Source organism: Scaptodrosophila lebanonensis, unplaced genomic scaffold (assembly GCF_003285725.1).
Source record: "Scaptodrosophila lebanonensis strain 11010-0011.00,11010-0021.00 unplaced genomic scaffold, SlebRS2 tig00000001-arrow-pilon, whole genome shotgun sequence".
NCBI classification, from domain to species: Eukaryota; Metazoa; Arthropoda; class Insecta; order Diptera; family Drosophilidae; genus Scaptodrosophila; species Scaptodrosophila lebanonensis.
In genome coordinates, this window is record NW_022060529.1 from 17,814,088 (window position 1) to 17,831,184 (window position 17,097).

Here is a 17,097-nt window from a genome sequence, read left to right on the forward strand (position 1 = left end):
GAATTATAAATATCATATTTTACATTCAAGTGATAATGGATAAATTCTCAATACAATAAAATAAAATAAAAAATAGTCTAAAATAAAAAAATATATTTAAAACTATTATTTTTTATAAACCTTTCGGCCGTAGTTATTACTTTGGATGAGCTACCATTTTTAGTTTTCACATTTTCTTAAATTTGCTTGAATAAGGAAAATAAAATGATATGGTACCAATTTAATAGTTAATAGATTATTAGTATTATTAAAACTATAAAGTTCAAATCCAAAGAGCACAAAGTAAAAATTAAGTGCACATTTCTTATTTTTTAATTTATTGGAAAGTTGCTAAAAACCAAAAGAAAAAAAAACATTATCTAAATCACCCATGAGAAGTCGAATGAAAGAATAGAATAGTAGTTGCTTAATCTTTTAAATTGTTTTATTTTTATTTTTTTGTTTTCAATTTAATTAAAGTTTGAATACTCTATGTATATTGATGTCAACTCAAGGTTGCAAACAACCATGAGGTATATGTAAATAGGAGTATTAGTTAAAAGATTTTGTCAGTATTATACTTAGCTTGGTTTATTAATTTGGAGTGTTAAACAGTTTGTTGGGAAGTGTGTTTAAAAAATGCACATGTCACATGTTCTTTATTTTTTTTTTAATTACAGAGCACACTCTGCGCCAGTGACGGGTGTGGCAGCTGGCGTCAATAATACCTTGGTCATTAGCAGCAGCGAGGATGCAACAATTGCGATAACGGACCTGCTCAGCGGGAAATTGGTAAGTGGAATTTCGATGCACATTGTCCAGTTCGATGGACGCGATGCAACGTGTTTGTTTCGTATTTCGAGTCTCTTGTTCAATTAAAATCGAATTGCGCTGCGAAAAATGTTTGCTGCCAGAAACGAAACTGTTATTTGGAAAATTGCATTTCGCGCCATTTGCCTGAATGTGGGAATGTGGGAATGTGGAAGTGAAAAAGCATGGACTCTTGTTGCAGCTAATTGCAATGCCACGCCGCGAGGCAAATCAAACGGACCACATTAATTTGCATAATTCAGCTGGCCAAAATGGCAGTGGGCGAGAAGGCCACACAACTGCCACGCCACTCACTAGCACACCTCCACCCAAATGCCTGTGTGGGTCTTAGGGTGTGTGTGCTTGTTTTGGGTGCGTGTCAACGCGCAGCTTGTTGAACATGTATTTGTGTCACGCACGCGTTTGTTTGCCACACATGTCGTTGCGGCAACGGCAGCTGTTTCCCTCGCGCCTGGCAAATGAAGCGCGACCACGATAGGTAGCGTTCGGATGTCGGCGGCACGACTCCAGGCCGCTTCTGTTTGCCTTAATGTTACGCATACGCACCGTGCGACCGTAACAGCAATGACGACCCGCGCTTATGTCATAAGTCATATTAATTTTAAATTTCACCAGCACACAAGCACACGAACCGGCAGTCTAGCAGTGCACAGTGAGACATTTTGTAATAACATCTGAGCACCATTTTATTTGTGTTTTTTTGAAAATTTTGTGAGCAATTCCACAAAAGTTATCGTTAAGACTTAGGAGAACCTCTACCAAGATTGACGATTATAGCTTATCTAAGCAGTTTTCTAGATCAGTGCGTTCATATAGACAGACTGGCATAATTGAATCAACTCAAGCTCATTGATATTAAATATATTTTTTATAAAATACATTTATATACATTTATATATTCAAAAATATTAAAGAACAATCTACTAAACTAATCAAATTAAAATATATATTTTGTGTGCAAAATGTGTCGCGAAGTATAGTAAAAAATATTTAATTTATGCATCGCAGCTTTTTTTAAACGAACACTAAATACGAAATATCCTTTAGCAAAGTGTATTAACAGAATAAAATATTTAAGATATAGGGATTTGTTCGCTTTTTTACATTTTTAAGCTAAAATGACTTCAAACTTCTTCATAATATTTTGATGAGCATACTTGTAGTTTATGATGCAGCTGTACGTTTTTATAATAAGCTTGAAAAACAGACATTAAGGAAAAGAAATTAAAAATATCGTTCTGTTGACTAGAGAATAAATTTGTTTTATGAAATTTTGAACACTTATAGTGAGGAATGAGTTTGTCTTTAGCTTTTAATTCCATATTTTGCCAACGTTCAATTAATTCGTATTCTTCATTTAAAACTGTATTTCAGGAATATCTGCATAATCCTTTTATAATCATAGAGAAAAGCATCGCTTAAAAACATTTTCCCATTGTTTTTCTCCAGACTATACAAACACAACACTGTGCAGTTGGCAGGACACACACACGCACACACACGCACATTAAACTGTGATTACCTAGAATGTGAATGGCAATGACAGCCTTCGTGCTCACATCTGACTCCTCACTGCAGAGCTCGACGTTTGAATATAAATTGTATGCATAAATCGGCATAGAAATCGCGCTTGTTACGGCCTTAAGTGTGAGGGTATGGATGGGGGTGTGTTTGTGTGTGTGTGTGCGTGTGTATGTATTTGTGGCAGGCACTCCTTGCCGCCTGTTGACACACATATAAATTAGATTTATTGCCACTTGGTTGCGCTGCGCATATTTTAAAGCCATTTTCGCTGACTTTCAGTTGGGCCCCAACAAAGGATGCGGCGGCAAAGCTGTCGACTTCCGCCATAATGGGCTATCAGGGAAGTTAAAGTGAGGCCTTACGCTTGATGTCCGTTAAATGAAACATATAATTCGCCCTCTAAATGAAAGTGACGAGCCACAAAGACAGCAAAATCGCTTGACGAGCTGTTGTAGTTCCAGCTTCTTTTTTTTTTTTGGCCAAGCTGTAAGAGCTAGGGGCGTGCGGAAAAGTTGTTCATGCAGCGTAAATACAAAGAACTGGGTTTCGCGAAATCAATAATCGAAGCAACAGTTGCCACACATACATACCATTTAAAGAGCACTCGAGCTGATTAAATTAATTGTATTATTACGTATACGCAGTGTCATGCTATTTTTCTTCAGCATGAAGAATGTCTGTTGCAGGAGCATTAGGAGCTCGTATGTTTGTCAGTCACTGTCAAGTTGCTAGCATTTCAAAGTCTAGCTAATTTATCAAACTTTTAGCGTTTTCGTGTGACTTTCACTGCCAGCAAGCACTTCATGCCGCTTGCTCCTTGCCCCCGCCCCCCTTTGCTAGCGTGCGTGCCTTGTCAACATTGCATGTCTAATGGTAATTAACGTAATGCAGACAAAATGGATCACATATGTGTCACGCGATGGAGTCCAAATACTTTGGTCTCTCACACTACCCCTATCATGCATGAATGTTTCAAAGCCCTCGCCAGTCCCCATTATCTTTATAGCCGAATTGTATTCGATGAGTTCGAATATTTTGAGCTGCGACCAAATAAACCAATAAAATGGCAACAAATGGTCTACAAAATGCCAATATATGTTCATCAGAAATGTGCACATACTACACATACATTGACAACTTTTGATTGATATGCATGTGCATATGTAATGGGATTTGTGTGTGTGATGCATCACAAGGACGACACGGTGTCGTAATCAATTTTACAAATGAAAAACTATATGTACGCCATAAAATGAAAAACAGCAAGATCAAATTTCAAACACTCGCAAATCGAATAAATAATAAAAATAAATGCAATAGCTACAAAACGTTGCTTTAACTGTAGGTATTCGTGTAGCAGAGAGGTGTTGATTGATTGCGTTTATGTGTTCTAACCAATCTGCATGAAATTGTTATTCTTAAAGGAGTACGTATTTGTTTAATACGAAAAAAACGTTCACACTTATTAAAGGTGACTTTACACCTGCCCTTTACCGGGTTGGGCAGAATTTTGGCATCAAACTGTGGACTCTAACCTTTTCTCAGATTGTTACAATACTACACAAGGACACAGATATTATAAACTCGTTTAGCATCTTACTCCAGCGGAATTCTGATTAACAATCTACCGTATTTAGGAATGTGATTGATATTTTAGGAAAAAGGTCACAAAACTACCGTTAAAGACAATAAACAAAATTGTAATCCTTACTAGCTTGCACTCGCTTTACTATTCATTCATTATTCATTTTTCTACCGTCAAGTTGTATATTTAAGTTCTAAAGTCGGGCGTATGTTTTCCTTAATCTAAGGAATCCATTTTGTGAATATATATATAAGTAATATTTCAATGGTCACGTTAGTATTAAATAAATAAATCACTCATAATCTATTCAAAAAAAAAAAAAAAAATTGTTTAAAACCCACAAAAATATATTGTAGGGATGCAGATTATTCTACTTTTTCGTTGCTTTTTTTATGTTCCTTTAAAATTTGCATTTCACTGTTCAGTTGAATTTTCAGTGTTAATTTTTAAGCCTTTCAAGTTTTCAAAAAAATTACATTAAGTTTAATATTTAAGGTAACAAATAAGAAGACTTTAGCTTGCATTATCTTGCCAATTTAATATTTGATGTATCGGATACTTTTTTTTACAGACATTTTAACTTTTTTTAGGGTAATAGGAGGCCATTACGAAGCCTAAGCTGATTTAATTTGAAAATACTTTAAAGGATATCACAAAAATTATCCAATAAATTCCATAAAGTACATGATAAGAGTTAAAAAATAGTAGAGTACTTCAATGCCAACCTTTCTGTCTGCATTATTAAAAATTCTTAAGAGAAATACTTCGATCATTCTAAACTGTGACCAGCTCAACATGCATAAAAACAATAAAAGTCCCTTAAAAATGTTAATGGCAATTAAATATGTTTTAAGCACTTTATCGCTTCAATGTTGTGCTTCTAAATCCTCATACTTTTAGGTTAGAAGCTCAAGTAAAAGTATAAGCAAAGCTCTTGCTAAATACATCGATTTTAGTTCTAGAAGCTGGAAGCTGCTCACTTGCTTCATGTTGCTGAGGCATAGTAATAGCAACTATAGCCAAATTTTTTGTACAATATGCATTGCTGACATTTTCATGATATTTCAATAATTGGCAATACGTTGTGGTTAACAAGAGCTATGTCAAAACATATATTTTGGCAAATACCTACTAGTGTGTTGAACAAATTCCATCCGACCGTAGCTAAATTCCTTTATAAAATGAATTTTAATTGAATGTGCTGTAAACCACAAAGGCATGCAATAATAACACCAATTTTTGAATTCCACAACTTGGCATCTTGCAGAAGCACAGAATTACATACCATCGTGCTGGAGTAAGCGGCATCCTTGTGGCCGGAGCCTGTGACGTTCTGATTTCGGCCAGCCTGGACAAAACGATTTGTGTTTGGAATCTTGACAATTATGCACTGCTCAACACAATGCAAATGACAAGTGCAGTGCTCAGAATCGACATCTCATGGAACTCGGTGAGTGGCAATAATAAGAAAACAACACAATAATTCAAGAACTGTGAGTGGCGGTGCTAAACTGCCAGGATTACCAGGATCAGGGCACTGACAACAACGTAACAATAGGCCAATAACAGTGGCTTAGCTTTTGTCTGGTACTCGTAAAGTGTTCCCCAAGCTGCGTATCTGCGCTTATCGTCGGGAGTAAAAAGTTACGCTGTGCACAATTTAAAACTAGACAAAGTTTTCCTGCTCTCCGACGTTAGCTGCCAAATCACTTTAAGTTCTGTGCGACTGGGGAGGAGAATTCTAATAAGTGATTTCAGCTTACGGGCGCATTACAAGCGAAATCCTTTGTTGTCAATCAGCTTGACAAAAAGCAGATGAAGCTAAGAGGCTGAGTAACGAGATGCTGTGAAGCTGTGAAGCTGCGAAGCTGCGAAACTGCGAACTCTGCTATCGTACTTGACTCACTGAGTGTGTGAGTATATGTGTGCCTATACGGCAGTGTGGCTGTGTGTGTGCGTGCATGTTTTTATCAAAAAGTATTGCATACTTAGCAGCAATTTCGCACGCTAAACAATATCAATATTGAAACGCCCTCCCCACTTCAGCTGGTATGCTTGTAATTCGAATCGTTTCCTCACACACATATCTGCAAGGACAGCTAGATAGTCACAAAAATACACACACATACGCTTACAGACATGTGACAATTGATGCGTGGAAAGGCAAGGAAAAGTTTTCCTTGCTCTACATTTTGTATTTATATCAATTTCTTCCAATAAATCGACGATAGACTGCCTGTCGCATTCTGCCATCGCAAACTTATCACGACCAACAACAACAACAACAGCAAAAGCAGTGGCAACAACAACAACAACAATACTAGCTAGAATGTCTGTCGAGTTTGCAAACTTTGGCAGCAGAAATTTAGCGGCAAGCTGCAACAACCAAATTTGTTCTATAGCAGAAAAAACTTTGTAATCGCTGAATACTAAGGCTGATGATGTTCCATAGATTCGGTTTCCATCCCTTTACATCTGCATCGTTACAGTTACAAGCATTTGTTTTCGGCCAAAATATGCTTCCTCTTTCCAATCCATTGCTATCTAATGCAAGCAAAAGCACTTATGTTGTCAATAGGAAATCAAATGATGTTGTGTTTGTTCAAGTCAAATAGATAATGAGACAATTTATTTGTATTTTATTTATATAAAAAGTATTTAAAATTGTAGCCAATGGTTGAATAGTAGGACAAAGTTTTGTTATCTTGCGTTCGATGCGGAACTAAAAACTCTGTCTACAGCTGACGATTAATTTCAATATCGACTTAGATCGGGGGCAACGAATGCAAATCTAGTTTTCTCGAGCTAAAGATTTCATTAATATTTCACAATCGATATAGTATATATCAATGCCTTTTTAAGTTTATAATTATTTTCTCAAACATTCTATAAATTTTAATGAGTTTAAAATGCTTCTATTCCGGCTTCCTCTTTGCAGAAACTTGGATAATACAAGTAGTATTAAACAATATCTAATATTTCATATTGCAGCTTGTAACAATTTAATCAGATTGAAAGCTATAAAAATCAGATTTGTTTTAGATACAAAGTATCATCTTGCTGGAAATTTAGCTATATTTTTCACAGCTTAACTTTTTGACATTTCACCTTCAAAACTAAAGCTCTACTACAAGCCCTAACTTTTTATTGATTAGTAGAAAATACTCAACAAATGAAATAAAGAAAAGTTTAGTTGCTAAAGGGTTTGATTAATTGCCAACTTTTCGCTTGCCTTTAAACTACAGCTTTTGACACAAAGTGAACATGATTGAGTTGCGATTAAAAAGAAACGACTGGTCTTCCAGCACTTTGAACAACAAAGCACAATGGGACTAACTTACGAGTACGTTGCTGTCCTTGCATAGTAATTAGCCAAGTTTCAAGTTCCAAGTTCAAAGGGCATGAAGCGCGAAATTTCTTTGTGTGGAAACCACAAATTATGCGCGCCACAAAAACACCCTTCAAATACCAAACGCACTCATTCGCACTTATCGTTCGAATAAAAGTGCCGAAACTGAACAAATTGCCTATAATCATCCTGATAAAGTCAAAGCCATGCCGCACACCCCACACATGTTGTGCAATTCGTGGGATTTTTGCTTTTAAAATTTGCAAACGACAAGGAAAAATGTGCGGCAGCAAATTTTTCGAAATTGAAATGTAATTTTTGGCAGCCCGCAGTCTGTAAATACATTACAGGACACACATACACAGAAACTGTCTCTCCCACTACCACACTCCCACATGTTCCATGCATGAAATGCAGAATATGAGGTCGGGTATGTGCACGAAAATGCCAGGAAAAGAAAATGGCGAAAAGGCTTCCTTAAAGACGTGGACAGAAGGAGGTTGAGGAGGAGGAGGAGGAGCGATGACGACAGCTGTGTAGAAATAGAGAAATGGCAAACGGAAATCTACTTTCTACACTTTAGTCCGTATCCTGATGGCTATACGGCACGCTAATGGTCTACCCCTCTCTACCCCTTCTTCGCTAATGCCGACTTAAATCATCCTCAACCTTAGGCAGTCGCATTCCCGTTCTGGTCGTCGAGTCGAGATTGAAATGTTGCTGCGCAAAATGGCGGCCGGCATTTTTCAATTTCCCGGTATGGCCCTGTTGACGATGTCGTTGTTGTCGGTGAAAAATTGCAACCTGCTGAAAGGTTAAACGGCACAAAAATGGCTGCCTGCACAAAATGTCAGATTTTCTGCAATGCAATTTATTAATTTTTTATTGAATTCGGAACGATTCGTTCGTTCCTTCGTTCGTTGTTGTTGTTGTTGTTGTTGTTGTTGTTGTTGTTGGCTTAAAGTGAAGTGAAATGAAATGGAATGGAATGGCCTGGCATGCTTATAATGGCCATTTGGACACAAAGGAAATTGCAATTAACGGCATTTAATGCACATTTCAGGTATTTTTGCTGGCTCATTGCGAAGATAATGCTCTGTACGTGCGCACCCTGGCCACCGGTAAGGAGTTGCACACTCTGAAGGGCCACAAGTCACGCGTGAGTATCAACCGAGGGGCCGTGAGTGCCGAGAGGGATGGATGCCAGCTAATTGGATTGTTTTAATAATGACCAACGCCTTTTGTGTCACAGATACGCACGATTTCGATTGGAAAGGACAGTCAACGTTGCGTTGTTGGCTGCGAGGACACACGCGCCCTCATCTACGATATGCATTCCGGGAAACTGGTGCGCTCCATGCCGCCCAATCCGGGGCCAGTGACCGCCGTCTATGCCATGGATAATGATGATTTTCTCATCACGGTGGGCGGTAATAAGATAACATTCTACTCGTTTCGTAACGAGGAGCTCTACGTGCATCCTTATTCGCGCAATCAGCGACGCAAGCGCTCATTGAAACGTCTAACGCAGGCACAGCGCTCGCCATCGACCACCCTACCACCCATCACCTGTTTCGACCTCTCCCGCGACTCGCAACAGCTGGCCATTGCCTCCGGACGAAGTGTGCATTTAATGCGCATCAATACCCCCGAATACCAAACCACACTGGATGGACATGCTTGCGTCGTGAATTGTCTGAAGTTTGCGCCAAACTGTGAGTTCCTCGCCACTGGCTCCGAAGATCGCATTGTGCAGGTCTGGAATTTGGCATTGTGTGAGGTCAAGAACACGTTCAAGGGCCATGCAGCTCCGGTGGTGCAGGTGGTGTGGCTGATGGACTCGCTACGCATTATTTCAACGGATCGTGAATCAGCACTCCTTGTCTGGATGGCTGACTCGGGCAACCTGCTTCAGACTATACAGGGGCCCTACAAGAGCCTGGCAGTTACCAATAATATGCGCTTCGCCGCCTCCACTAATGGCGATAATACGCTTAAAATTTGGTCGCTAGTCCAGGAAGACGAGAAATACTCGGTCTCGCACTCAGATGAGATAACCTGCTTTGAGATCAGCGCAGACAGTCTACACATAATAACGGGTTCGCGTGATATGTCGTTGAAGGTATGGCAATCGATCGGTGGTAAGCTCTCGCAAGTGTTGGTCGGACACAGCGATGCGGTCACCTGCGTTACAGTTTCTGTGACAAACAAGACTCAGGTGATTTCGGGCTCCAAGGATATGAATTTGATTATCTGGGATCTATTGACGGGCGAAGAAATACATACACTGGCCGGTCACTTGGGTGCCGTCATTGGTGTAAAGGTTTCTGCCGATGGTGAGTAGCAGTATTTTCTTATCAGAACAAACCCCCCTCCCCCTGCTTCCTTAATAGCACCTCAAAATGTTAATTGCAGGATCCACTGCTGTGTCAGGCAGCGATGACAAAACGCTCATCGTGTGGGAAACTAAGCGCGGGTTAGCCCTGACCTCGCTGCAAATGCACGTCCCTTTTACACATTTCGACATCAGTCTGGAGGTATCACGAGTGATGGTTCAACTGGTTGACAGCTTCAATTTGCCTGTCATCTGTCTCCATAACACGCCAGCGCAGTACGTCAAGCTGCCCACATATTCAGGCCCCACCAAGGACGTCGAAGGTAGGCTTTAGGTTTGTGTACATCTCGATAGAAATTGTAGGCAGTTTCTGTTTTGTGCAGATTTGCGGCCTCAGGGACCAAAGCGTCAGATGAAGCGATTGTTGAAAAAGGAGGTCTCTTTGGACACCTACACCTGGCAGAAGAAGTACGGCCATTTGACCTCCTCTGTTATGATGGCGCAGGTAGATGAGCGCCTGAAGCGCCGTTTCTCCGTTTCGGCCAGCATGGAAGAGATTTCAAAGATAGCCGAATCTAAGACAGGCACCTCTCAGGCTAATCTCGGCCCAGAGCAAGCAGCTCTAGCCCAGTCGCAGCACTTCGATCAGCTGGAGGCGCTCTGGAATAAGCGCTCACCGCCACGTCGTCGCCACAATGCGGTAAGTTAGCATCATTTGTGGGCAGATAGGCCCACAGCGCAGATGAAGGCGCTTAAGAGAACAACCGCTTGTAACTAGAGTATAGCTGCTGCTTCTGCTGCTTAGTCCTAGACATTCAGTCGGCTCTGTAAGTAGCGACTTGTGCCAGGCTTTGCACCCTCCGTAGGTGAAGAGCGGACCGGCCAACTTTTAACGCACCCGAGTCGGTCCTGATTTTGATTTTGTGCCTGTTGTGTTTTGTAGACTGCGCTCACGATTTTCATTTCGTTTCGTTCTTTCTTTTGCTTCGTCTCTGCTGGTTCTTTTTCCGTACTGTTCGCTTACACAACTCACACGTGTCGCAGGGCCTCTCGCGCCAGACCTCGCTCGTCGAAGACCGGCTCGAGTCCTCCGATGACGACGAGTACCAGGACGAACGCGCAGGTATGTTGTCAGCCTCCTACGACCACATCCACCTACTCGCACGCTTGCCCGGCATGTTGCGCATCCGTTCCCTGCACGATGCATGGAAGACCAATAGCTTGCGAGTGCCCCGAACCAAGTTTTACGTCAGTAACCCACACACCAGCACCACCACGCTCAACAGCAGCACACACAGACCCCACAAGGACAAAGGCCGTTCAACGGTCGAGGTGCCAGACACTGCAACCAACCCCCCGCACACTTTCGCTCAGGTAAACATCTGCGAACGGCATTCCCTGCCTCACACCTCCCAGCAGCAACCCGATCTTGTGCGCGATCTGCTACAACAGACAGGGGGTCCTTCACATAGCCCACCGCACCACAGCAGGCTTCGTCAGTATTTCCACTGGCCCAGCCTCAAGTCACGTCTTTGGCAACGTGACCAGCGCCGCAATTGCAATTCGCTGCACCCCCACTTCCACCTAAATGCGGCAGACCGCGTCCGCCCAGCTATCACGCCCATGCCAATCATTATAGTCGAGAACTATGACAGCTGTAATGTGCAGCCAGTGCGCACGGAGCTTATCCTGCCGCCCCAATGTGTGCAGCGGGCCTCCTTGGGCCACATTGTGACCGAAACGGGGACTGAGACTTCACAGAAGCACAGCTCCTGTGGCTACTTCAGCCGTCGTTGGCGAGTGCTGCGGCGCAAGTCCCCCAAAGCAACGACTCCAACCAAAACCCACACAAGTAGCCACCACTCTACCGAAACAAACACGGCCACATGCAATAATTGCGTGACGCAGTGACACACAACACGAACTGCTAAACACACCCACAATTCTTTTAATGCTGCTCTTCCAGCACCGAGCTGTATCAGAACTAGTATCAGAACTATGTTGGCTTTACATCGAAACTAAAAACAATCATTTCCTGAGCTTGCAATTTCCCAGCAAAAACACCAAGTTCGTTTTGAATCTCTAATATACTTACATTTTAGGAAGTAGCATACAGCTTAAAGTTTTTAATTCTAAATAGAATTGAGCTTTATCAGCTACAGCAATAGATTATAGAATTTTTTTCCAAAGTTCAAAAGGTAGTGTCTCTAAAATATAAACATTTGTTTGTGCATCTTTTATTGCAAGAAAAATAAATAGCTAAATAATGCAAAACGTGTATTTTGAAAAAGGTTTCAATAATTAAATTATATTTAATTTTAATATTCCAAAAGATTTTTACCCTTTAATTACTACAATTAGTAACAGAATGTTTTGCGTAATGTTTTGCCTCAAAAATGAATGAATGAACATTATCGATGTTGAGACGTATTATTAAAAGCCACTTAACAAAAATTGAAAAAGAAATTTTGTAATTAAAAAAGTTGCTTTACTTACTTTAATTTCGGAATATGTACTTTAAACGAAATGGATGTTCTATGATTGCTCTAAAATGGACCATAAATTATTGAAGAGCCAAAGATGTCCATTTATTTACATCTGTTTTGTGGACAATAATTGTTTAGGCAACAGCTGTTAAGACGTGTGTAGACATCAGATGTGTAGACATCAGATGTGTAGATATCAGATGTGTAGACATCAGATGTGTAGACATCAAAATGTGTAGACATCAGATGTGTAGACATCAGATGTGTAGACATCAGATGTGTAAGGAATCTGACGCTTAGCTTTCTGACTGTTAAAAAATATGAATTATTTTCATGAACACCAATAATCTTGTGGCTTTACCTCTCATAAAATCTCAAAAGAAAGATTAAAATAACATCCAGCATTGTTGTTGAAAATATATAACAACTATAAATACAAGCAACTACATAGTTCTATACTAACTGACACAGCTCGGCGATGTACTATACGTTTGTTTTTATCCTGTTTGTTATTGCCGTTTGTTTTTATCGCTATGCAATCTGCACTGTAGAATTTGATGGTTGAATAAAGTTTATTATTATTTCATTTGTATGCATATGCAATTTATTTGTTTATTTATTTACTATTTATAATTGACTGCCATAGTTACCATGAATTGGGCAGGTAAGTCGCAACGGAAGCAAATAAGCCATCAACAATATTTGTCATATTGCACATTTTACGCATATTGTTAAAAGTTTCTCCTAAATACATACAGACTACGAGTACATACATACTATACTACACTACATGCGCATATAGTATAATCCCGATCAATAAACTTCCGCGCGATTAACTCAGTAATCAAGCAAAACAGGCAATGTATAGCACCGCGTATTCGCACTCATTTGCAGGGAAATGCGATGAATGTAATCGGGCAATTTAAATTAATTAAAAAGCAATCAAATATTTCGCTTCTGGCCACACATAATACAAGTATATGCACGCACGTGTATATAGTATAGTATATAGATGTTTTAATGGCTACGGGCACACAGTAGCGGTAAATAGCACATTCACATCGATCCGTTCACGGGCAAAATTGAGTTAATATTCCTGTTCCTGTCACGGCTATTTTAAACGAACTTATTGGCAAATCATCGTTGGGAAATCATATTCATGTACATATCCTGGGACTTCCATCGATTTGATGCATTCAACCATCATAAAATAATTGTCATGACTAATTCTGTGGCACAGACATTTTCCATTTCTCTGAGGTAAGCAGTCCGTATTGAAATCCTCAACTCTTCCAACTCAGGCATGTTTTCCACTACGTTTGGTAACCCCCCTATGAATTGATTAAATCATGACTATTTCATGACACATGTAAATGCCATTTGCTATGTTTCCTACACATTTTCTTCCCCGCCTGATTGAATCGAATCAAGTTTTTGTGCTCTCGATGTGTATATTGAATTTTTCCAAATTTGTTGTTGCATTTTCGCAAAATGTTGAGAAAGAAGTCGAATTTTTGTACTTAATTCTACTATATCTATTTTAACATATCGTTCGAATTTATTTGCAACGTATCGTAAATGCCAAATGAAATGAATTTAATTTTTTCCGTTTCGATCACCAAATGAACCCAACCAAAACCAAAAATCAAACCAATGAACCAACCAGTCACTGCGCACAGTTCGAAAACCAGTTCCCGCAGCTCCTTGCAACAAATAAACGCCCCACAACAACAACAATACCCCAGCAGCAACAGCAATGATAAATAAATCGTCAAAGAAATACAACCTAGTATTACAAATAACCTAAACTATTACCACTCGACCTGAAAAAACACCACTCAAAGAAAAAATAAATAATTACTTAAATTTAACAATCTACGCATATTTGCACGGCTCGGTCTTCCTCGATTTATATGCAAATCGAAATGTTGGCTAGGATACCCGGTAATGCAGTTTCAACACCTTTCACTGCACTAAGTACCGAAACGCGACCAAGAATTGAAATCTAACTAACGTACCTAATCGTAAAATTTTTAATTTTAGACGAGTTTGATGATTTCTTTTAGAGAGATGCGTCAATTTATACCAATTATTATCCTTCGAATTCAATTAGTAAGAATTTCAAAGATACAGGCATACCTCACTTGAAAAGCTGAACAACTCTTGAAAGTATTTACGAAAGAAATCACCGTATTTAAATAAACCAATTATTACATACATATATTTATGCAAAATACTCAACAAAAAATAAAGAAAAAGAAAAAACAGGTTACAAAACATAAGTAAACTTCTTAGAATGTAACTATTTGTTGCCCACGCCAAAAGGAGAATCTAGAGCACATATTTTGACAAACACTCTGGAATTGTGCAAGTAAGTAGCACAGATATAATACTACTATATACTTAGTATGCAAAACAATAAGTAGCCAAGAATTTATGATTATTATGTAGCAATTGCTTCCTCAAATGTATTTGACTCAATTTTTTTTATTATTTATTATTCTTAGCGAATTTGAACTCAGCTCGTAAATTAATTCCGTGAGCTTTGTTTCCATTAATTTCTCACATGCAACCAATTATCTAATCAATAATATTAGCTAAGTAGCAACATTTTCGTAGAACCCACAAAAAATCAATTCTTGCATAAATAAATTTTGTTGTTAGAGCCAACATATTAGCTTTTCTATATACTATATAGCCTAGAAATATTTTCTAAATTTTGCTTAAACCAATATCTTTTGCATTCTTCACTCGAAGCGCATTCAATTTTAACTTTCTAGCTTAAAATTTCTTTCCTCTACGCATACAGATCACTTCGCTACAGGAGGAGGAGGATATCACAAAGGATAAGCCATGAGGTAACTTCAAAAAGAAAAATAACCACTTTTAGCGGCTTAGTAGGCAATGGTTTTAAATAAAAACAGTCCCGATACTAGATCCGTTTTCATTGCAAATTAAATAAATTAAAAGCAGCGAAAGCGAAGAGTAAAACAAAATCAGTAAGCCGTTGTCAATTCCAAGCGTTCTCATTTTAATAAGCTCAAACACACTTGGGAGAGACGAAATGGAAACAAACATTTGGAGCAGGAACAAATGGTAAACTGTTAGTGCGAGGAACGTGGGGAAATGAAAATTCGGAGACCTTTCAAAGAGAGGGAATTAAGAGCTTATGTGGTTGGTATGTTTTTGATAGAAGTGGAAACGGCACGGCATATAGTCGAGTAAAACTCAATTTCCCTTAGTCCTGTAAGAATCCATTTTAAATGTGCATTGTATGTGTTTCGGGTATTGGCCATGTAGTCTATAAAATAATAAAAAACCACCGTCTCAGACTTTATAGAACTTACAATAAAAGCTCCACTTGGACGTTTTAATGTTGTAGATTGTTTTCCGTATACCGCAAAGTAAATATTAATACTATATAGATGCTAATAGAAAAACCAAAAATGTACACTATTAAGGGCTGGTCTTTCAATTATACGGAAACTTTAGCTGGCACCAGAGATCTATTTATGTCAGTCAGCTAAAGTGCGTGTTTAGATTGAGAAACGTGCCCTTAATTATACAACAACTGAGGGGTTAAAAGCGTAACTATGCTTAAAAACTGTATTGTCATAATAGCAACAAAAATGCTGAACCGTATGCAACATAAAGCGCCATTCAATTTTTATTAAATCGAAGTGCTCATTTATCAATTTGTGAGCTTCGAATATATACACAGATTTGCTCCTCATGAATAACCTGCAACCTGCATTCCACATATAGCTGTAAATATTACGCATACGCTCTGTTGTATTCAGTTGCGCGTAGGTCCTACGTTCTAAAAATAAAATTTCTCAAAATTCCTGTTAGCACATATCTATTGAGGACATTAGTTTTATTGTATTAAGCAATTGGTTACACAAAACATTTAGGATAAAAGTGAAATAAAATACATAATAATAAGTTATCAGAATCTATTTCAAATGCACTCTTGTTTGCACACACGAGATAACTTCAATAACTCTCTGACAATCAGAAATTCTTGTTTAGAACAAAACAAAGTGAAAGGGAAAGAAGTGGTGGAGAAAAGAAAAAGATATTTCTACAAAATTTCTACACATGCTGCATGTGAACTTATTTAACCTAACCTAAGGCCAAGCATTTCAGTAGGAGTAATGAATTTTCTTAATGTTAGCCCTAAGCATATTAAATACACATAAACCCCACTACATGCACACACTTATACACACAAGGAAATTGTTTATGTATGAAAATTAGCAAAACAAAAATATTAATTAAGACAAACAAACAGGAGGAAAAACACCCACCCTCATCTCCGGGCCTCCTCAATACACCCCCTAGTGTGCACATCTTGCATTCAGCTTAGTTTTGTTTGTCCAAATTTGATGTGTATATGTATAAGTGTAGCTAAGTTAAGGGAAAATGTGCACAGAAAATTATATGTTATAAATTATAATTAAATTTGCCCTTCTGCATACATGCAATATGTATTTATATGTAAGTGTACATGTATATGTGTTATGGTAATGTCCCTGTGCTTATAGTTGGTGATATGAAACTCTCGAAAGTGAAGGCTAAACTATGGATATGGATATACCTACTAAATGTACTATTAATTAATACTGTCTATGATCTATGTCTATTACAAATAAAACTAAACTTTACTGCAAAACAAAAACTTCCGTCTAATGATAAAACTGTCAACGATAATGCTGACTCGAACAAGGTGGGTAAGCAAAAAATTAATTAGTCATTCGACCACCCAACATTAATCTGATTAGAGTAAAACGTGCAGTCAAACATTGTATATAACAAACACACAAAAAATTTTTTTAGGCTTGCAACAAATAATTTGCGCAGCGAGGAAAATAGCTGGAGAACTGCAAATCTGTTTACGTAGAGTGCCAGTAGTTGGGCTGCAGCATTGTCCAAGACCTATTTATCCTATTGTCAAGAAATATTTATTAACAGGCCGAAAAAAGCTAATGTTGGTCCATAGGGGAAT

The 17,097-nt window shown here is 38.6% G+C and overlaps 1 protein-coding gene and 1 long non-coding RNA gene across 2 annotated transcripts in view; both read left to right on the forward strand.

Moving 5' to 3' along the window:
- LOC115628749 (NACHT domain- and WD repeat-containing protein 1) overlaps positions 1-11,514 on the forward strand; it is a 60,576-nt gene extending 49,062 nt beyond the window's left edge. Inside the window, exons 12-18 of the mRNA XM_030524991.1 lie at positions 660-771; positions 5,187-5,369; positions 8,332-8,427; positions 8,521-9,604; positions 9,684-9,926; positions 9,987-10,303; positions 10,648-11,514. Of these exons, the coding sequence (XP_030380851.1) occupies positions 660-771; positions 5,187-5,369; positions 8,332-8,427; positions 8,521-9,604; positions 9,684-9,926; positions 9,987-10,303; positions 10,648-11,514 (2,902 nt within the window). The remainder of the gene's footprint in view (positions 1-659; positions 772-5,186; positions 5,370-8,331; positions 8,428-8,520; positions 9,605-9,683; positions 9,927-9,986; positions 10,304-10,647) is intronic.
- A 2,844-nt stretch (positions 11,515-14,358) lies between these two features.
- Positions 14,359-16,770, forward strand: LOC115632548. The gene is made up of 2 exons (XR_003996294.1): positions 14,359-14,460; positions 14,899-16,770. It is a non-coding gene; the product is annotated as an uncharacterized LOC115632548 (long non-coding RNA).
- The last annotated feature ends 327 nt before the right edge of the window (positions 16,771-17,097 follow it).